Source organism: Lagopus muta, chromosome 17 (assembly GCF_023343835.1).
Source record: "Lagopus muta isolate bLagMut1 chromosome 17, bLagMut1 primary, whole genome shotgun sequence".
In the NCBI taxonomy this organism is placed as follows: domain Eukaryota; kingdom Metazoa; phylum Chordata; class Aves; order Galliformes; family Phasianidae; genus Lagopus; species Lagopus muta.
This window is the reverse complement of record NC_064449.1, coordinates 91,282-113,158: the sequence shown is the minus strand read 5'-3', so window position 1 is coordinate 113,158 and position 21,877 is coordinate 91,282. Positions and strand designations below refer to the sequence as shown.

Genomic DNA, 21,877 nt, shown 5'->3' with positions numbered 1-21,877 from the left:
TTCACAGTTCTGCAACCAGAACTGTGTAAACAGTAAAGCCCTTCAGCAGAGGATTCTCCTAAGATCCGACCCAGTCAGCACTTGCCAGCTTGAGGAACAGTTCTGCATGGGCGAGAACAAAGGAGGAGGAATGCTGCTGTGCTGACTGACCCTCCTGTTAAACAAAGCAATGACCTACCTGAGGGCCAACAAGCAGTACTGTTTGATGGACTCTCTGTAAGTTGCAGCCCCAAGCAGAAATAAGGGTTTGGAGCTGCAAAGTCCTCTCCTTCCCAGTCACTATTTGAACTAATGACTAGCCAAAGTCTTGCCATCTACAAGCAGGTGGCTAAGTGATGGAGCTCACCCAGCAGAATCACCCTTCCCTAGGAAGATGAGAGCTAAAGGGTTTACAGAAGTGATTCTGATCCCAGGCAGTGCCGTGGGCATAACTGACCTGCAGAGATGCAGATACTGCACAGCCACAGCAAAGAGTTTGTCTCCCTAAATTTCTGTCCCCACTATGGTCATAATGCAATAAGATTTCTGCCGCTCACCAGCTTCCACAGAATGGCTCAGGGACAGTTAAATTCAACAGTCAGAACTCAATCTACTGCAGGGACTGCATCCAGGTGTCCCAAGAAGGAGGGAAAAGGCTGCTCTCCATTAGTGCTGAAGTTCCATAGCACCTCCTCTTGCTCTGCAAAAGGAGGGCAGAGAGGAAAAAAACAACAAAAAACAAAACACCAAGCAAAAACTGCCTCCCTCCCTGATCTTTTATTCCTAGGTTAAGTGAAGCAGACCTTCAAAAAGGGCCTTTTTTTTTTTTTTTCTTTTTTAAATTGTAAGCATGTAGCCTCAGCACACTTCCTGCTGTTAATGGATTACACATCCCTTTCCCCAGAGTCTGTTACTGCTAAGACAAACAGCAGGATTGAGCTTGGGAAGCAGCTCAGACGAAGAAGGTCTCCATTTCTGCCCAGAAGATCACTCTGTGCTGAGCACAGCATCGTGCTCAGTCTGGTTGTAGCAGAGTCCACCTGTTTTTTTGCACTTAACGGAAGAGCTTCTATCCCTAACGCAAACCAGTACATGGAACAGATCTATATACATCATCCCAACATATATCCTGTGAACTCTAGGTTATTGCATAGAAGGCAGCTTGCACTAGCCAGGCCTAGATGACAGTCTGGGAACGTTGTCGGAGGCTCAGGGGCTTCAGAGAGCTCTGGGAAGCAGATGCAGACTCTTGCAAAGGTATCTGGGATTCCTCTTTCCTGGAATGTTCCTCATACCATTCCTGTGACAGAAGATCAGAACAGATCAGTCTCTGCCCCAAAGCTGCCACACAGACCAGCAGGACCCCAGTCTATGTGTCCTCAAACTGAGGGGCTTTTTCCAAGGCCCTGTTTATGGCCCACATAAACAACCTCATCAACCTCAGCAAAGCCACGAAGGGTGTGCTCACATATCAGCATTTACAGCCTGGGCAAGAAGGAGCAGCCACAGGTCAGCTCCAGCTAGCTGAGCTGTCAGGTCTGACAAACCAGAGCAAGGAAATATCACAGTCAAATGACCCCCAGTGCCCAGGGACTGCCATACTGAATCCCAGTGACATCCGCGGCTTACAGAGTTGCACCCAGGGTATTACAGGACATTACATCCCTGCGTCAGAGACCAAGCACAACAAGCAGGGAGCTTCACTGTGGATTACCAGCTCCACAATTAGTGTGCTTATTTTTGTTAGCAGGACTGAAGACTCATCCACAAGCTAGCTGCCCAGGGGACAAAGGAAATAGTCTAATGGTTATGAAATTAATGCCTTCATTGCTAATCATTATACTAGTCCATGACCTTTCAACAGTAGCCAAATTCATGGCATAAGGCTCCTAACCTCAAAGAACACTTAACAGTAGTGCCTTAAACAATCCAGAGAATCAGCTATTTAAACATTTCCCATCTTCATTAGCTTGCTATTCTGAAGGAACAACTGGCACTTGCAGGGCACTTGGCTTCTGTTGCATAGACACACCCAAGCTCAAACAATCACATTCCAGTGCCTTAACAAATTAGCATCATGCAGCCAAGTCCCAGGAACACTCCGTGCACTTAGCCCAGCAACCAATGCCCACCCTCACAAGTATGGGTAAGCTGGGCAAGCCGAGCACCTACATGCAGCCTGCACTGTTACTGCCACTGCTGACGCATATCATCAACACAGCTGGGCTCCTGAACCCACCGAGGAGGCTCTGACATGTTCAAGAAAGCCCCTGAACACTAGCACTAATGAATCTAAAGCACAGTTCCTCTACTGCCTGCTCCTTTCATAAAGCTGCCTGTGTCTCAGAGGGAGAACGCCTCCTGCGTTTAGAAATGTCAGGCAACATGAAGTGTTCTGTTAATGACAGAGGCTTACTGGTATTTCCAACTTACACCCACATACCTGAATCTCCTCCTCATACATCTTCATACTCAAGTCACTCTTGGTCCTTGATCTGCGTCCCAGAAACAGCGTTGACACTTGCTAAGGAGTTGGGGGGAAGGAGAAGATGAAAAGATGGCATTCGTCAGTCCCTGAGCAGCTCACAGGAGCTGTGCTGGAACTTTGGTGTGTCACCCACTGGAGAGCCTAGGCTGTTCTCATTGCCAGGAGACAGTGGTATTTTAGAGCACACATCACCTGACTAAACGCAGGCATCTGCTCCAGGCTGAGATGTATTTCGCTGGAGGGATCCCTGAAGGCTACAAAGAGCTGCAGGAGACCAGCTCAAATGGACACAGCTGTGTCAAGGGCACTCAATTTTGTCAGAAGAACATACCATCTGGAACAAGGCTCAAACCCAGACTTCCAAAGGAAGATCTCAGCTTAGAACAATTTCAGGTCTCATTTGCTTAGCACATACCACTTACTCCACAGGCCTAGACTTTTTAGATCACATAAGCAGAGGGCTGAGTAATGAATTACTCTCTGCCTATGAGTCATCTGAACAGCACTGAGAACCAAAGAAACTCCAGACCATCACTCTGTGCTCCACTGCAAGGCTGAAGACATCATCCTTTGGTTAACTGACTTGAAATCTGTTTCTAAGTAGCATCATCTATTCTATGTGAACAAGAACTCAACATTTAACTACCAAGCCAACCAAAGTAAATAAAGATCCACTAAGGGACTGCAGCACTGGCATTTTGCATACAGGATACACAGATACGATAGCTGTTATTAAACATTTAAACTCCTCTCAGATGCAAAAGCCAGCAGTTCTCAGACACAAGAACAGTTAGCCAGGTCAGCTCATCTTTCCAATTGTCCATCCTGCCCTGGAGTGAAAAGGTAAGTAATGATGCAGAGAACAGAAAGCTGCTGTTTGGATCAATATGCACACATTGTTGCATTATGTTCAGGACTGTCTGAGCCTAAGTGTATGATGGCACAGAAAGAGAGGCAGGAGAATAAGACTGGTTTTTCTGCAGAAAGATAAATATCCTCTTTCCAGCCAGTACTGGGCCAGGACAGCTCTATGTGAAGTCTGCAGGCTGTAACGAGTCCTTGTCAGGGCTATAGAGGACAGAGGACATTCAGCTGCTACTTTTCCAAGGCAGAACAACTATGTGCTATTTCCACACAGTTCCTCTTTGTGGCTCAGCTCTAAACATGACAAAGATGCATACGGATTTCCTTTGGAAGGCAGCAAAAAGGTACCTGCAGGCCTGGTGTGCCTTCCTCCCTTCAATCCAAGGACCTACATTATAGGTTTCCTCTTACCCCGTGTTTGTCCATCTGCAAAACAATCTTCTGCAGCTGAGAAATTTCAGTGGCAGCTGAACTCCACTTGTACAGCTCGATTATCCCAATCACTTCCTCCTTGGAGATCTCCTTCTCCAGCACAATGCCATTGTCTTCTGGACAGGCAAGAAAAAGAGGAAGAGAAGTCAGCAAGATGAATGTTGCTTCCATGACCCTGGAAGGCAAAGCAAACAGGCCCATGCGGGATTCAGGAACAGCCTACATCTACTTTTTTGACTGGAACACATATGTTCTTGTTATCCAACAAAAGAGGGATAAAGAAAATTAGCGTGTAGGGTCAGCAAGCGTGTCTCAGCTTTTAAGATACCAAGGAGCCTGATGTGTTAGCCTTGTAGCTTTTCTGCCACCTGCAAGCTAACTAGCAAAGCAAAAAACCAAACACTGGTTGCTGCCTCTTGGCCTTCAGCTGCCCAACACAGCTGGAGAAGTAAATGTTAACTAATGCCTTTCACTGCACCCTTCAAAGTGGGTACCTGAAGGATCAGGATGAGGAATGGTTCTGTAACTAATAATGCCTGGCTCCTACTGACATGACACCACACATTTGGATCTTCTGGCACCTAAGAAAGATCAGATGAGCTAATCGCAGCCATTCCTGTGACAGGGCTTTCACTGCATCTTTCTGCAAGGAAGATCCTCTGGCATATCAAAGTGCAGTAACTATACCTTCTCTGCAGAAAATTGTAAAGAATCAAGATTAGTTTACACAAAGTTTGAAAAGTCTGGGTGTAAATCACTTGAGAATAGCAGGGAGGGCCTTCAAGAAATTAATACGTTGATGGTACCTAAATTAGCAGGCCTTGAAGCTACAGATGCACAGCTCAGGGGACAAAGGACAGTGAGGAAGCGATGACTCACAGAGGTGCGACAGGATGGAGAGACCAGTCACATCCTGTTCTTAAAAGGTACAAAAAGGTGCATCCAAACACAGCGTATGGTCACCAGTCTAAGTACAACTGGGAGACAGAGAGGACTAGATAGGCAGCGTTCCTTGTTCTGCATGCAGGGCAGGGAGAAGTGATGGCCAGAACAGAAAGCTCAGATAGAAATGTACAAAAAGATAAGAATGAGCTTAGGAATTCAGGCTTTAAAAAAAAAATAAAAATAAAAAAAAATCTGGTCTTTGCTGGTCAATTGATTCTTTCCTCCAGACATAAATATAGAATCATAGAATGGTTTGGGTTGGAAGGGACCTCAAGCATCATGAATCTGCAAACTCCCTGCCACATGCAGGGCCACCAACCTCCACATTTAATACCAGACCAGGCTGCCCAGGGCCCCATCCAACCTGACCTTGAACATTTCCAGGGACAGGGCATCCACAGCCTCTCTGGGCCGCTGTTCCAGTACCTCACCACTCTCTTGGTAAAGAACTTAAGACGTAAGACACCAGAGAGAAGATGCAATGTTTGGGTCAGCCAGTCCTCAGTTCTAACCTTCTGAATCTTGGTTCTTCCGAGTGTAGTTCATGCGGAAGACAAAAGCCTCCAGAATAAATGCCACAATGATTGTCATCACCACCTGGGAGAGGACATGAACACAAGAGATCAGGAGGCTGCTGCTGGGGGATTCTTGCAGTCCAATTCAACAACAGAAAGCTGAGCATTTTGGTCTGTGCTTCAGCTCCTGGTGCTCCAAGACGGACACATCCCAATTCACACATCTGCCTGAAAGTCAGTTGATAAACCACAAACGGGCCAGAAAAAGGCTGTGCTGCTCTCAGCTTTACCCCAGGCCCAGGTTGTGCAGCATCAACTTTGTCAATGCTCATAAATGTAACTTCCTGCAAGTGATGTGGACTCACACCTTTTTCTGGAAGACATTACACAGAGAAACAAAGCTGTGCTCACTTAGGGATGGAAGCTCCCTCTGTAATACGGTAAAAGCTGCTTCCCCTCAGCCCCAATTTGATACAGGAAACATCTTCAGAAACTTACCATGGTCACAATATAGAAGATCATGAAATACAGGCGGCTCCAGTGGGTGGTTTCAGATGTCACCCCTTCCTAGAGAAGACAGGGAAAAAGTCACCAGTATGCATAAGAAGGGAGAGCTTGTTGATAACTGCTTGCTAACAGAAGTAAGGCAGCATGAATTCCGTCCATCTATCTCATACTTGTGGCTCCATAGCTAACACCAGAGGCTGCCTGCACAATGCTCAGTGCCCCAGCTGGGTCTTGCAGGTAATCCATCTCTAAAGGCAAAATGAGATTATCCTATATGCAAAACCACTGAACACTGAAGGCCTGTGGCTGTATGAACCATTGCTACTATAAGAATACAGCCTGGACAGCAGGGTGATAAATTGGAATATAGTGTGACTTCGCTTGTCCAGATTGCAAAATTCAGCCTGAGGGCTAGTCAAGTTCAAGAAGAAATCATGTCAGGTGGCATGTCACAGAGCTCAAATATCAGCCGGGGATTAAAAGGAACAATCGCATGACCACAGCAAGTGACAGTGTTGGGACTAATCCTGCCATCTCCAAGTGCAAGGGGAAGAAAGCAGTGGTGGCATGAAAGATCAAGCTCAACTGGCAAGAGACTGTGCTGTTTGTAGCTGAGGTTTACTTACCATGATTATGTACCAATCATTGACGACTGTCAACTCAAACAGTGTAACTGCATACAAGTAAGAAAAAAATAAAGACAGTTGCTTTATCCAACCTGACCTGCTCTAGGATTTCTAAATAAGGGACTTGACAGGGAAGACTGAAGCAAGATACCAAGCTTCAACACAGCCAGCAATTCCAGATACAGAATGCAGGCCCTCATCACTGCAATTTGTCATCCTCCCACTGATGACAAAAGGGAGTAGACACATAGAAACAGGAACATGGCTTAATCTGTATTTCTTCAGAGTCAGAAACAGACCTGACCCTCTCCCAACAGAGTATGGAGAGCTCTGAAATTCCCAGGAGATAAATATCTCTGCTCACACATTAAGAAAAATTGTTAAAAATAATCACCGTATTCAAATTATTCTTTATCAGTCAGTTTAAATAAATATATTAGCATTACTGCTAGCTCTACAGAAGGGCAGTAAGCTGAAGCCCTCCTTAAACATTTCTGGAAATCTGGTCTGCTTACCAGTCAGAATAGATGTGCTTGCTTCACATTGGCTTTTAAGAGATGTGTCTTGACTTTGTTGCAAAGCAAGCAGGCTATTACTCAGCTGACATTGTCCAGAAGAGAAGGATGCTGTTGGAGGTGTGCTAGGACAACTCTTAGAGAGTACCAGGTCTACATGAGCATTGCAGTGCTGCTATCCAGCTCTGCAGGAACGCAGAAGCACCAGGGAACAATCTTTGCTAGAATAAACTGTCCTTACCAAAGCTGTTCAAAATGTTGTCAAAGTTGTTGAGATAGTAATAGCCTTCTTCCACAACTGTCTTGTTACCAACTGTGTGGTTCACCCAGCGGTACGAATCCGCCACGGTGCTTGTGCTGGTTGAAGAAGACAAAGAATGAGAAGAGAGCAGCAACATCTCAGGGTTACAAACACAGAAGCTTAGAAGGTGGTGAGCTGGGTGGCAGTTTCTATCTCTTGGCTAACACTTGTTAGTTAAGCCCTCAGAGCTTAGCACAAACCACAGAGAGTCTTTCTAATCATTCAGCAAACACTAGACCAGAGAACCCGAATGTTTTTGTCTCCTTGGCTCACATCTTCAAAGATTAGCATTTCTGCATGGTCTGCCATCACTTACGATACAAAGGGCACAGGACAGCTTGGCTTCTAAGATGAGGTGAATTCAAGGTGAATTTATCATGTAGAAAGTTGGGTCCAATATGTAATATATGGCAGAGCAGCTCCAGTGCAACAGAAATGAAAATCTCAACTTTGCTCTACAGCAGAAATTAAAAGCATTCCTACAAAGCTACAATAGCAGAAAGAAGTTCTCCCAGTACATCTAGATGAGGAGCAATACAGATCTCATTAAAACTAGTCAGATCTTTCCTTTCCAAAAGCAATGTAAAAGCCATTTCATCCAATCTTACCACAAGAAGCGAAGCATGTCACATAGATTTTCCCAGCACATTGCCTTAGCTACAAAGCCTCACTCAGACACATTTTCGGGCCCTTTCCCCCTAGGAAGACAGGGCTGCCAGAAGCATTACTACTAGCTTAGCACCAAACCCTTTGCAGACAGGGATGGATTTGCAGCACTCACTTGCAGCAGTTCGGGTAGACCACACCAGCAAAGAATTCCATGCCAACGATGGCAAAGCAATAGTAGAAGATCAGCAGGGTTAAACCTAGGCTGGAGGCAAAAACCACAAATACCATAACACTGAAAAGTTACTAAGGCAGGGAAAATACAAAGTCACAGTCTGGTTGCTGTGGAAAGAATTTCCAAGGGATTGCAAGCGGAACTGGAAAACCACACACCACCCTCTTTGCCAGCATCGCCCTGCTGTTCTTTGTGCGTTCATTCAGAAGGTCTTTGGACAAGGAACTTTCCACTCACTCAAGGCAGAAACGTTCTAAGAAATTATAGAACAGCCTGGAATTCTTCCCAGTCTGTATTTTTTCTGCTAGAAAAACTGTGGAGAGAAGTTTGTTTAATTAGAAAACCAACACACTGGTTCTGCCCTCTCTACATCCTCGATTCTGGGACAGTGCCAAGAACAATGCTCTCTACCTAAAATGCTCTGCCCAGATCTGCTCCAAGAAAATAACATCCAAAGATGCCCCACTCAAACACCAAGCTCCTTCTGCCCCCCCCCCATTTCACAATAATGCTCTGAAGTGCCTGTGTGAAGGACAAGGAAACACCTGGGACTGAGCGCATTCCTGCCGACATTCCTCACAAATAGGCCTCCTTTCACCAGAGTCAGGGGGCAGAAAAGTAAAACACCAACTCTTACTTATCTTTATAGAAGCAGGGGGTGTCCCAGAATAGCTTCCCATCACAAATTGCTCCAAAAACAAAACAAAACAAAACCAACAACAGCCCTAGACACTAAACTTCACCCTTCCTTTTTCCAGTTTAAGAGTGTCAATCAGTACCTGGCCATCCTAGGGAACAGCTCAAACATCGTGTCCAGAACATTCCTGTAGCGTTTCTTCAATTTAAAGAGTCTGAAAGGAGACGTCAGAAGTTACCTATGCACTGCAACTTCTCCAGAGCTGTCAGGAATATTAAAAAGAATATCACAGCTCTCTGAACCTCCCAGGTTAACAAACAGGGAAGGTTTTCTGACACCAAATCCACAGGATCTCTACTTGTTCTAGTGATCTCTAGTGATCTGCTTACTGAATAACATTCTGCTGTTTCACCTGAATGCCTCCAACACATCCAGGTAGGTGCCTACAGGATTAGCAACTCTCAAGGAAAGGCCCACATCTTCTCATGCAGCACGATCCAAAGATTTTTAAATTATTGTTATTATTTAGGAAAAAAAGTCTCAACTAATCCTGTGTACAGAGTCAGGACTCAATATTCCTTTTCCCAGACGCAAACTTTCCTGAGTTTACTCTGTGACTGGGAAAAAACTGATGAAGCCACAGTGTGCCTGCTAATTTCAAATTTGGCAGTGCCATCAGCCTTTATGGAGAAGCTAAGCTGCCAAACATGGGCTTTGGCAAGGGACAGCATTTCATCCCCCTACTTGAGCATCAAAGTGTTCTTTAAATCCTCACTGAAGGGCTAAACTGCATTAACTTGCCTTTAACAAAGCAATACTTTGCTTCTCAAATGCCTTCCACCTATGACTTTGCGACTCTCTGAGTGGCCTGCAATGTTGAACAGACCTTAAAACAAGAGGGTTAATCAGACCCACTTTAGTGAGCAGCAGAGGTTACAAGCCTCAGCCTCGCTTATGGTGAAATGCAGCCAGAGCAGGGTTGTACTTCACCCCAGAAAGCAGTATCCTTTGAAAACTGTAATTTCAGGTAATTCAATGGAAATTATTAAATTGGCTCAGACTGTCTCACCATGGCAGAGGAGCTTTTCTCTGAACAGCATCAGACAATTCAGAGGAGGTGTAAGAACCCCACGAAGGCAGACATAGAATAATCTGCCCCCGGTAAATCCCTTGATCTCTATTAGAGATCAGCTTAAGCTCCAAAGCTCGGGATTTCATATCCCATCCCAAGTTTTTGTTATCATTCATTTTGATAACGCTGGCTAATCTCATTACTCTACATGATTTGCGTTTGCCATGGTCACGTACCCACAGAGCAATCCTTGCCCTCTCCTGGGTAGGAGCTCAGTCCCCAGCTGAAATGATGGAAAACATGCCATTTTCCTCCCCACCTGTTCTTTGTGCTCCCTGTCTCACCTCAGCAGCTGAAGAGGTCGCAAGACAACAATGAAGTAGAACGGCTCCATGTTGAACGCCAGTGCCATCAGCCCCAGGAATGCAAAGAGGGTGACCGAGAAGTCAAAGCTGGAAACGAAAAAAAAGAACAAAAGAAAGAGCAATGATAGGTTCCTAGTATTTCAGCAGAGAGGAGGCTCTTGGTGCTGCTTCACCCCAGCAGGATGCACAAGGCTACAAGCAGAAGCCTGCACTTGCTTCCTGTTAGAAGTCAGTCTTTCTAACGCAGCAATTTTTATCGCCTCTCAAAACATTACTGTGCACTCACAGATTCCAGCCTGAGGACAGGTACTCGACGGGCCCCAGTCCAGTGGTTTTCAGGAGCAGCTCCACACCATAGACTGTAAAACAATTTGAGAGCCATGCACAGAAATAAGCAGCATTATATGGAGGGCTTATACAAAAGCTTGCACTTTGCACAGGTGAGCAGTCTTTTGAGCAGAGGAATGCTGAACACTGGTTTCACAGCCACCCAACGGCCATCCTTACACTTGGTGAGATGAAAAGGACAACAGTTTCCCTCCAAAACAACACATGAGTGGCCTACAAAGCAGTTAGCTTGGGTAACACACTATAAATGCTGAGGCTCTCATACATAAGGCCAGAATGTTGTGCCAGAATTCAGTTTTGCTTGTGCACTTCCTTTTATCCCATGATAAAACACCCAGCAAGTGGATGCTACAGGTAGCCTAGGCTTGGCTTGCAGAAAGAGATCTCACAGAGGAATCATCTACTTTCCCCTCTGTCCTGCAGCATCCTGTGAGTGTGTTCTCTGGGAATCTCTGTCTATTCCCTCACTCCATTCTCAACTCATTATTTAATGACACAGTCACATCGGGAGGCATCAGCTTACTTGTGAGGAAGACGATGTAGCTCCATGGGACATTTCTGGAGAAGAAATTCCCTCCTGCAAGACACAAGAAAAACTTTTTCTAGCTCTCCCTTTATTCAATCACCCAGCATCATAGCCAAGAAATGAGCTGCAAGGTTTCCTACCTTGCAGCATGAAGGTTTCAACAAGAATCCAAATTCCATTCACAGCCACCACAGTATCTGAAAAACAAAGTAAAAATCCACTACAAAAACACTCCTAGATCACAGGATAACTACTTCCTAGGCTAACAAAAAGATTACAATATAGGCCATGTGGGAGGGACAGTATTTCCAATTCAACTAACTGACTTTGTAGCTTGGAAGAGTCACAAAACTCAGACTTTTGTCTCCAGAAGGAAAGAAAACAAACCAAACCAGCAATCTGAATCACGCTCAGTCATTTTTTTCCCAAGATTATTTTATACACAGGTATAGCAGAACGTATAGCAGACGTGGCACAACGTTTCAGCTTCATCTTAGTTCTGCATCCAGATCTTGAGAACCACCGTGTCCCCAGCAGCACAGGACAGAGGAAGTGCTCCAAGCAGTGCTAGGCCCCAGTCATCTTGGCTCTATCACTGCTTCACACCATTCAAACCTAGGCTCTGAAGGTGCAGGATTTTACCTTTTCACTCAGATCTCCACACACCCCTACTCCTACCTTTTGTTTAGCATCTCAATTTACAAAAATCTCTCCCCTCTGATGCTCAAAAACAGCCAACAAATTACTGAGCAGGAAGAGACTGTTTAGGCCACTAGAAGCAGCACCATGATTAAGCACTCCTCCTCAAGAGGAGCAGAGAATCATTCTCCCTGGCAGTTCAGTTCCCAAGCAATCTCTTCAGCGGCAATGGTGCATGAACCTTCTGAAAAGCAAACAGGCCAACTGGCAAGGCAGTTCCTCATCCAGCACACTTCAGTTGTAAGATAAAAACCTCAAGGCTTATGAAAGCTAACCACCAACGTATCTAAATGCAACAAGCCAACTCCTACGCAGTGAGATCACGAGTGTATCTTGAAATGGTGAAACCTGAGCCTCTCCAGAAGACTCAACACCGTGAGAGCTGCAAATTCAAGCTGCAGTATGGTCGGTACAAGCACACATTCCATCCCTCTTCGTCCAAACTCTGGAATTCATACAGGAATGGCAGCTCAGCCCACAGCCAGGCCCCACATGCCACATCCTTGGAGAGCCTAGCACAGACAGCACCCCTGAGCCATGCAATCAAGGGAGCATCACTTGCTGCTGCTACTCACACATGGTGTATTGGAATAGACGGGAATTCACAAGGATGTTGATGCCTGCAGGAAGGAAAGTATGACAAAATAAATGTTTAGGCAGTCTTTATATCTTACACACAACTTCCTCTGTCTTCTTTGAAATATTTCTCATACCAACCCTCAGCACAAAATTTAAGAGGATTAGTAGATTAGAAACTTTTGGGGACCAATCTGAAATTTCGTTAGGAATTTTAGTGGCAATTAACTCAGTATCCTTAACCCAGCAGATGCCTTCTCCCCACCCCTATACACTAGTTCTGTGATGTGGACAGAGGTAAAAACAACTGATGAAGAACAGCCCACCTTTACAACAACACATGCTGTCAAGAAAGAGTAAATGCCAAGATAGGTAGGACGTTTATGGCAGCTGTACATTTGAATCAAGATGCTGTTGTCTGTTTCCCTCCAGCATACAACACAAAAACAAAATTACAAATAAGGACTTATTTCTGAATGGCTACATGCAATCAGGAAACTTGGGGCACAGAAGATAAACGACACTTGCAAGGCAGATTACACGGCCAGGCATTTTAGATCTTCCCCATCCTGAGCAGCTGCACTTGATCTGTATGAGCACTGCATTCACACTGCGGGACTAGGAAGCCTAGCAGCTTCTGTGAAAACAGAAGTCCCACTCCACAGTCTCTGCTCTGAGTTGCTACATGGGATATGAAGAAACAAACTGTAAATTCTGCTAGACTCAGCAACCATAAATCCCCTGCTCTGAAAAACCTCTATGCTGATAAAAGAAAACAGCCCTCCATGACTTCACACAGGGTTTAGTTCACTACTGCCAACTACCTTATTCTACATAAAGCAAGGAAGCTCTTTCAGAGCATCTTTTCTTGGTATAGAAATACTTTTCTTATTATTTCAACACATGCTGTCATTTAAACACAGCTTGTTACCTTTAAAAATAAGGAATGCTGTCCGTGGAAGGTCATCAAACCAGTGCTCACGATTTCGTTTTGCCTGGAAGCACAAGAGCCACAACCGAAATAAACCAATGCTACCTCCACCCGGAAAACACGCAGTGATGGAGACCCACCTTATCCCTACCATCTGCTTTTCAATTGTCTTTCCTTCTTACCCACCTTCTCTTAAATCACTGACCTCCTTTGCTCTCCTTTCCCCATGCAATTCCCCTATTCTCCACCCAATACATACTTACCTTCCATTTCAAGCTAACAACTTCATAGAAATTGTAAAAATCTTTCAGACTGCAAAATAGAAAGAAACATCTGATCAGAGCCTTGGAGTTGATTAAATCCTTAATCATCCTTGTCAGGCATTGTCAGTAGAGAGTCTCTGGAAACTGCAAACTCCTTATTAGAACTGCAGCCACAGCTGATAACCCAACAATGACCTCTCCCTGGTCTGGCCAGAGGTTACTGGCTGACAATACTCAGAATGGCTTGCAATGCTACCTTCTTCTGTAAGACCTAAAGCCCGCAGAGGAAACTGACAGCTAACTCTGGAACTCTACCACTGAGGAAAGACCTCAGGCTTAGACTGCAAGCTCCAAGGGACAGAGATTGCACTATTCTCCATGAAGAAATCTTGGACTGCCTTAACTACCTGCATAACCCTTTTCTAGCACATTTCAAAATGTTCTTTTCAATGTAAGAAAAAGTGAAAAGGGACACAAAAACAAAAACCCTACCTGAGTAAAGGAGTATTGCCTTGATTCAGTGCTTTAAAAGTGAGATATCGCTCCCGACTGCACATCCGAGGCTTGTAAAACCGCAATAGCCCTTCAAAATGCCTGAAGGAAATTCCAGGTGGCCCCTAGGAAAACAAAAAGGAATGCTGTGGTAGGGACATCAGACAGAAACACACTAGCATATTCAATTACTGCTCTGGATTTGTTTTAAGCAGGGTTTCTGTATTACTGCAGGATGTTATGATAACTGACCCCCAAAGCACCAGAAGCTATTTATTTTAACCTGCTGACTATCCCAGAACACAGAAAGCTCTCCTAGCAGTCGGTTCTTCCAGTTCATGCAGAGCTGTTCTCTGTTGCCCCCATCCTTAGGAGCTGTTCAACCAGACATGCCAAGCAAAGTTCAACCACTCTTCTTGGGAAATCAGATGTCCTAACAGGTCCCTATTACTGACACCTTTTTCAGACTACAAGCCTGTATGGGAACTGCTGAATCATGGCCTGAACCTCTGATTGACCACCTGAGGCGAGCACTGAGTCAGCCCTGGGAGCACAGTGATGGCGATTCAGCTGTGCTGCCTGAAGGGGTGGAGCCTGGCTGCACCTCTCCCAGACCATTGAAGAGCTGGCTGCCAGTGGGGAAGGGTTTCTGCTGCAGATCTGTCCTTTGGAGATCTACAGTGAACCCAGGACAAGGGTAAGCCCTCTATCCTCTTTCTAGTATAATAACCTGCTTAGTCAAACTCTCTTGGTTATTTCATAATTATAACATCTGTACATTCATTGATTATACAAGCTCTTCCTCAGAAATCCTCAATACAACCAATATGCCCTAAACGTGAATCAATTTACTGGAGAAAAGAGAGTTATTCTTGAGCCTGACTTCTTTTCCCACTCCGTAAGTTAAACAAGAAACCAACTCCCTCCCAAAGCACTCCGCCCCCCTAAAGAATTGTTAGTAGATGAATTAGTTCTGTCTGCACTCCATTTATTCATGCAGCAGCTAGCAGCTGGGCTGTGCCTTCACATGTATTACATCCCCTCCTCTAAGCTCTGGTGCTCAGCAAGCAAGTCCCCAGGTCACCCACAGGAAGAACTCAATGACCACATGCGCTCCAGGACAAAGTTCTCTCATTTTACTGAGGTACCTCCATGGCCTCATGTGGGGGCTGGCATTCAAATTCCTTTTCTCCAGAGGCTGACCTCCCCACCTGCCACAGCACAGGCTGCTCTCAGCCTCCCTGCAGCACGCTGTACCTGCTTGGTGATGAGCAAGTGGTAGGCATGCTGGATGGCTGTGCGCTTGTGCAGCAGCAAGGACTTAAACTTCCTCTTCTCAATGTCATTGAAAGTGTCAAACACAACAGCAAGAAGCTGCAGAGAGAAGACGAGCGGTTTGTTCATTACTCTTTGCAGCAATTTGAGTCAGTGCTTCTCAAACAGGCAGGAGCGTTCAGTCTAGAGTGGCATTGCCTGCAAGAGGACTCCTACAGAGTGCTGCGTTGGCTGAAGCAGAACGGAGATAGTGAGGTGTCACTGATCATAAGGGCAAAGAGCACATCACATATGTGATAATTCTTCTTTTTTTTTTCTTTTCTTATTTTTCAGGGAGGGCCTGGTCTCTTAACTACTCACACTTGTTTTCCATAGCTAAGGCTAAACCTCATGTATTCTAACAGAAAGCAATATGAAAAGGTTTGCTAAAATGCCCTTGTGTCTTCCTGGTTTTGAGGGCTGCTGTCACGACTCATCCCTGACACAGAAGTTCCGGCATACATGTCAAATCCATCTAGTATGGCAATGGTGAAATCCAAGCCTCTTCCAGACATCAAAATCATCTCCCTTGGGTTGCAGAATTCCTCAACAACTTTGAAAAGCCCTTTTTCACTTCCCACATTATCACCTGAGCTGGTTTCAGCCCTGCTCTGGATGGTTCAAGAAGCAGAAGTACAGCAGCCACTCTCACACTGCATATGTCAGCACTCTTCAAATCCTGCCACCCTTAGCAATTTCACCGCTTTCAAACTGATTTAAAAGGGATTTTAGCAAAGTCCAAATATTAAAAAGCCATTTTACAATGAATAATTAAGACAGGAAAGGACAATACACTTTGTACAACTGAATATGTCACTCCTAACACGATATTAATGTGAAGAAAGCTGAAAGATACTCAATATCATTCTGCTTTCTGTGATTTAGTTCATTTCCTTATGGTCAAATATCAGAAGGCTTCTATCTGTAGATAAATTGCCATTTTTGGAATTATTCTGCCAAAGGGTCTCAGATTATTATACAGCGCTTTTGGGAACAGGAAAGACTCTGTTGGGCAGTGAACTCCAAATTTGGGCAGAGAAGTCAAAGGCTGTAAGTGGGTACTCACCAAGTTCATAATGAAGTACAACTCAATGGAGAGATACACTATGAAGAAGACACACGACCAAGGGTTCCGAGCATAAGATGGCATCATCACATCAGGGAAGCTGTATCCAAAAGACAAGTTGAAGCACTGGAATGCTACGTTTCCACTACATAGTTAACAGGTTGTGTGTGCACCCACATTCATGGACTTGCACTTTTTTGCAAATCACAGCTGCTTATGGCACTGGCAATAAGCAGCAAGAACATGGAGGCACAGTACAAAGAAAAGGAAAAAGCAAATTTCCTGTAAATCCTGAAAAAACAAAGAAAGATTTGTGGCATGGCTAAGGGTTGTAACACATAGCAGTGACAGCAATATAGCCCTGCTATAAGGAGAACTACAGAGTGACAACCTAAGATTTACTGTCTTTTGCTAATTTTGTAATCCTCAGAGCTCTCCCTAACAGCAGGTCAGTATTTGCTCACTGTTGTTATCCCCTTTTTACTAGATAGGGGAAGTGAAGCAGAGGAATAAGAAGTTACTTCACAACAATAAACTGCTATCTAACAAAGGAGTACAAAACAGAAACTTTCTCTCCTTGGACCAGGGCCCAATCTTGCCCTTGTTGCCCTCACAATGATGAACAGGCCTGAGTGGCCTAGAGATAACTCTGCATTTGGGGTCACAGCATCCTTAAACAAAATACCAGTCCTTCCCATGCAGGCTAACCCAGGAAAATCTCTCTCATGCAGAGGGAAGTGGTTACATTTGCAGACAGCATTTCTGCAAATAAAGGCTCAACTCAGCTAGGATTTCTTTTGGGATAAAAGGAAAGATGCTTTTCTAGCTCCAAACTTACTTTGAAGTGGTCAAAAGTACAAAGAGATTCACGAGGCTGTTCTCCAAGGTATTGAAGTACTGAAAGAAAAAACACTCATGATAAAATGCAAGCAGAATTTCACAGTGACATTTCATTCAAAAACAAACTATAAAACCAACACTTCAATACAGTCACTTCTACAGTTCCCTCATACTCCCAGTAGGAGGGTACTTTAGCACTGATCCTTTTTAAAGGTCCCCAAAAGGTGCCATACGAAGGCTTAAAACAATTAAAAGCTAATCTACACATTTTGTAGTAATTACACCCAGTAAGTTACAAACTTATAGCACAGCAGCAACAAGTGGACTGGTGGACTTTGACAACCACTGTCCAGAAAAGTCAATCTTTCACCCAGATCCCTCCCTTCCCTGGGGACAGGAGCAAGTGGCTTGTTTGACTGAATTAAGATACAAGGAACAATTACGTGAAAGCTCCCTTGGGGCTCTGAGGAAGCTTCCTCAGAGTACTGTCTTCCTTCCCAGCAGGTGTCAACCCTGGGTAAAACTGCCAGCTGCCTTGTCACACATAGCCTCTGCACTTCTTTTTATTGCTAGCACCAGCTAACGTCTGGCCTCCCCGTTCACCATTTAGAAATAAGCCACATCTATACGGTAATACTTGATTCTTGAACTAGACAAGATAGCACTTCAGCTCCCATTCAAAGACTCAGTGACACTCACGGGATCCGAGTGATTTGGAGAAAACAAGTAAAAACCTACAGAAACAGAAGAGAGAAGAAGAGAGAGAAGAAACATGGAGTCTGTTTAGTTTCAAGCGAAAGCAAGGTATCTCTGCTCACAAAGACCAAAATCACACCAAGGACCAGAAAGCCATTCTCCTGCATCATGGAGCACAGAATATCATAGAATGGCTTGGGTTAGGAGGAACCTTAAAGACCATCAAGTTCCAAACCCCATGCTGTGGGAAGGAGGTTGCCATCCACTAGATCAGATGGCCCAGGAAGCATCAGCCTGACCTTGAATGCCTCCAGGGATGGGACATCCACGGCTTCTCTGTGCAGCCTGTTCCTGTGCCTTGCCACCCTCTCTGTAAAAAACGTCTTCCTAACATCTAACCTCAGCCTTGCCTGTTTTAGTTTAAGACCATTCCCCTTTGTTCTGTTACTATCAGACCATGTAAAAAGTTGGCTTCTGCTGTCTTAGATGAGCTCCGTTCAAGCACTGGAAAACCACGGTGAGGTCTCCCTGGAGTTTTTTCTTCTCCAGAATGAAAAAGCCAAGCTCCTTCAGACTTTCCTCATAGAAGAGGTGCTCTAGCCCCCCGGGACATTCATTATCCTCTTCTGGACCTGCTCCTATAGTTCTGCATTCTTCCTGTACTGGGGGCCCCAGGCCTGGATGCAATACTCCACATGGGCAGAGCATAAGAGGACAATCCCTTCCCTGCCCACTGCCACCCCTCTGTTGATGCAGCCCAGGCAGGCCTTCAAGGCTGCCAGAGCACACTGATGCACTTATCCAGCTTTTCCTCCACCAGAACCCCCAAGTCCTTCCCAGCAGGGCTGCTCTCCAGGAGTTCTCTCAGTCTGTACTTATCTGTACACTTATCTGGAATTTTAAGCTCAAAGAGGGAAGGTTTAGACTGGATGTGAAGGGAAAGTTCTTCACAGGGAGAGTGGTGAGGTGCTGGAACAGGCTGCCCAGAGAGGTTGTGAATCCCTGGAGGCATTCAAGACCAGGTTGAATTGGGTCCTGAGCAACCTGGTCTAGTACCAGATCTGGAGGTTGGCAGTCCTGACTGTGGCAGGGGGGTTGGAATTCGATGATCCTTGGGGTCCCTTCCAACCCAAGCTATTCTATGACTCTATGATTGCCCCAACTCAAGTGCAACACCCAGAAATTGGACTTGTTGAATGTCATTAAGTTCCCATGAGCCCACTTTTAGAACCTGTCCCAGAATGCCCTGGTTGGCATCCCTTCCTTTGACTGTGTCAACTGCACCACTCAGCTTGGTGTCATCAGCAAACTTGTTGAGGGTGCACTCAATCCTGTCATCTGTGTCATGGATAAAGATGTTAAAGAGCATCAGTCCCAAGACAAGGGGGATACCACTCATGACCAGCCTCCATCTGGACACAGAACCACTGACCACAACCCTTTGGATGTGACCATCCAACCTACTCTGTGCCTTGGCTTCCCTGGTCCCATCCCTGAATATCCAGGAGGCAAAGAATCACAGAATGGCTTAGTTTGGAGGGTACCTTCAAGATCATCTAGTTCCAGTCTGTGGGCTGGGATGCCAACCATTAGATCAGGCTGCCCAGGATCCCATCCAGCCTGTCTTTGAATGCCTCCAGGGATGGAGTATCCACAACTGGGCAACCTGTACTCTGCCCAGGCCACCCATCTCTGCTTCCACTGCCTGTACTTTTCCTTTTCCTTGATCAGCAGGTTCTTGCCTAGCCATGCTGTTTCCCACCTCTCCTGCTTGATTTCTTATGCAGGGGGTGGAGAGCTCTTGTGGTCTCAGAAAGGTGTCCATAAAGAACTGTCATCTCTATTCCATTCCTACGTCCCTGAAGACACTTTCTCAGGTGATCTCATTCTATAATTTCTTTAAAGAGCTGCAAGTTTGCTCTCCTGAAGTTCAGGGTCTTGACTCTACTCTTTGCCAGGCCCACTTTCCTCAAATATCTGGGAAGTCTTCTCCATATTTACTGAGACATATTAGCAAATGACATTTCACTGATCTTTTAGGAAAACAAATATTTTGAAGATAGGACTGTAACTGGTATGCTTCATGGAAGTCCAGACTAAACTTACTGAAGTTGACAGAGCATCAAAAACACATACTTCCATAAATACAACTCACCCAGGATGGCAAAGATCACCATGAAGAAAAGCAGAAGGAGAAGAATGTCAATAAATGGTGGGAGGGACTGAAAGATCTGACGCAGGTTTCTGGAAATGGAAAAAACATCAATAAACTAAAACTTGCATATTTTATCCTCTATTTGATAAAAAAAACAACAAAACACACTTGAGAATTACCTTCCTCCCACTCCTCCTCCAAGGATTAAAAATAGCAAGGTAGACTGACTCCAAGCTCCAAGCTGACCCCTTTGCAGTCAGCTCAGGTACTGCAAGTGATGAGTACCACTGTCAGCTTTTTTTCTCCAGACTCTGACATTACCTCTGTAATGCACTGAGCAGTTTAAAAGGCAAATGTAGGAGCCAGAGGCAAGGCATCCCCACTCACATGCTGTGCTCCATGAGGCAGCTTATGCTGATGAGGACAGCACACATCAGCTTGTGTTCTGCAACTGGAGCCGAAGTTACTACCTATGAAATTTCCCTATACAGGCAAGGCAGCAGGGACGTTTCAATCTCAATTACAGAAGACTGCTGAGAACTGAACTGCTCATGAAAGACACCTCTCTTCCCCAAGCTGCCTGCCTGCCTGCAGGACCAGCATGCTTTTCCTTCACCACCTCCTCCACAAGAGCAGGGAACCCAAGGGTCTGACCGCTCACCTCCTGACTGCCCCGCAGTAGCGGCAGTCCACCAGGAAGATACAGCGCAGAGCTCTCGTTATGCGGACATGCGAGGTCTGGCGCACCAACACCACGATGGCTTCTATGAACTGTACAAACAGCACACAAGTCTGCAAAAAAGGGGTTTAATGAGAGGCACAGCTGCAGTCTCCCTTGGGAAAGACAAAGCTCTCACTGATCACCCATTTCTTTAGGCACTTGCAAGGTGGGAACTGTCTCCAAGAGCTTGGAAACCTCACAAGAATCATTTGGCAGCTGAGACACATCTCTATGCTGCACTCCTACAGTAAAGGCCAACAGTTACTGTGGTTGCTTTGGTTCCCAAAGATGCTGACAGAGGATCACTGACAATCAATTAGATGACTGTCAGCAGCTTTGCTGATGATGCAAAGCTGAGTGAAGTGGCTGACCCACCAGAACACTGTGCTGCCATTCAACATGACCTGGACAGGCTGAGAGCTGGGGGGTAAGAGGAAAATGAGGTTCAACAAGGGCAATCGTAGGGCTCTTACACCTAGGGAGGAATAATCACACACAACAGTACAAGTTAGGGTTAGGGGCTGACCTGCTGGCAGGGAGCTCTGCAGACAAGGACCTGGGTGTCCTGGAGGCCAACAGGTTGGCTGTGAGCCAGCAGTGTGTCCTTGTGGCCAAGAAGGGCAATACCATGCACAGAGCATGGTTAGCAGGATGAGGGAGGTTCTCCCACCCCTCTGCTCTGCCCCAGGGAGGCCACACCTGGAGCACTGCATTCAGTTCTGGGCTCCTGGTTTGAAGCAGACAGGGAATTGCTGGAGAGAGGCCAGTGGAGGGCCACAAAGATGATGAGGGGCCTGTGACATCTCCCTTATGAGGAAAGGCTGAGACCTGGGGCTGTTCCGCCTGAAGAAGAGAAGGTTGAGAGGGGATCTTATAAACAATTATAAATTTCCTAAGGGAGAGTGTCAAGAGGATGGGGCCAGACCCTTTTTGGTGGTGTCCTGCAGCAGGACAAGGAGTAATGGGCACAAACTAGAACACAGGAAGTTTCATCATGACTTGGACAGAGAGAAGTGACTCCAGTAGAACCTTGTAAGTTTAACAGAGCCAAGTGCGAGATATGCAGCTGGGTTGAGGCAATCCTCCCTACCGATACAAGCTGGGGAATGAAACAATGGAGCACAGCCCTGCTGGGAAGGACTTGGGGGTACTGGTGGATGGCA

General features: G+C 45.5%; 1 protein-coding gene across 4 annotated transcripts in view; it reads right to left on the bottom strand.

Moving 5' to 3' along the window:
• Window positions 1–63: 63 nt before the first annotated feature.
• Window positions 64–21,877, bottom strand: part of TPCN1 (two pore segment channel 1) — a 47,612-nt gene continuing 25,798 nt past the window's right edge. For 3 of the 4 annotated variants that reach the window (XM_048963800.1, XM_048963803.1, XM_048963802.1), the window contains exons 5-27: window positions 20,655–20,785; window positions 19,994–20,082; window positions 17,842–17,876; window positions 17,141–17,199; window positions 16,303–16,402; window positions 15,180–15,296; window positions 13,923–14,047; window positions 13,431–13,479; window positions 13,168–13,231; window positions 12,236–12,280; window positions 11,102–11,158; window positions 10,959–11,012; window positions 10,374–10,446; window positions 10,067–10,174; window positions 8,793–8,864; window positions 7,954–8,043; window positions 7,113–7,228; window positions 6,357–6,403; window positions 5,722–5,790; window positions 5,221–5,305; window positions 3,743–3,879; window positions 2,423–2,503; window positions 64–1,279 (exon numbers count right to left, since the gene is read on the bottom strand). In XM_048963800.1, coding sequence (XP_048819757.1) covers window positions 1,157–1,279; window positions 2,423–2,503; window positions 3,743–3,879; window positions 5,221–5,305; window positions 5,722–5,790; window positions 6,357–6,403; window positions 7,113–7,228; window positions 7,954–8,043; window positions 8,793–8,864; window positions 10,067–10,174; window positions 10,374–10,446; window positions 10,959–11,012; window positions 11,102–11,158; window positions 12,236–12,280; window positions 13,168–13,231; window positions 13,431–13,479; window positions 13,923–14,047; window positions 15,180–15,296; window positions 16,303–16,402; window positions 17,141–17,199; window positions 17,842–17,876; window positions 19,994–20,082; window positions 20,655–20,785 — 1,926 coding nt within the window. In that variant the 3' untranslated portion in view covers window positions 64–1,156. Of the gene's footprint in view, window positions 1,280–2,422; window positions 2,504–3,742; window positions 3,880–4,257; window positions 4,345–5,220; window positions 5,306–5,721; window positions 5,791–6,356; window positions 6,404–7,112; window positions 7,229–7,953; window positions 8,044–8,792; window positions 8,865–10,066; window positions 10,175–10,373; window positions 10,447–10,958; window positions 11,013–11,101; window positions 11,159–12,235; window positions 12,281–13,167; window positions 13,232–13,430; window positions 13,480–13,922; window positions 14,048–15,179; window positions 15,297–16,302; window positions 16,403–17,140; window positions 17,200–17,841; window positions 17,877–19,993; window positions 20,083–20,654; window positions 20,786–21,877 lie in introns of those variants that run through there. The other variant, XM_048963804.1, reaches the window with a different exon arrangement.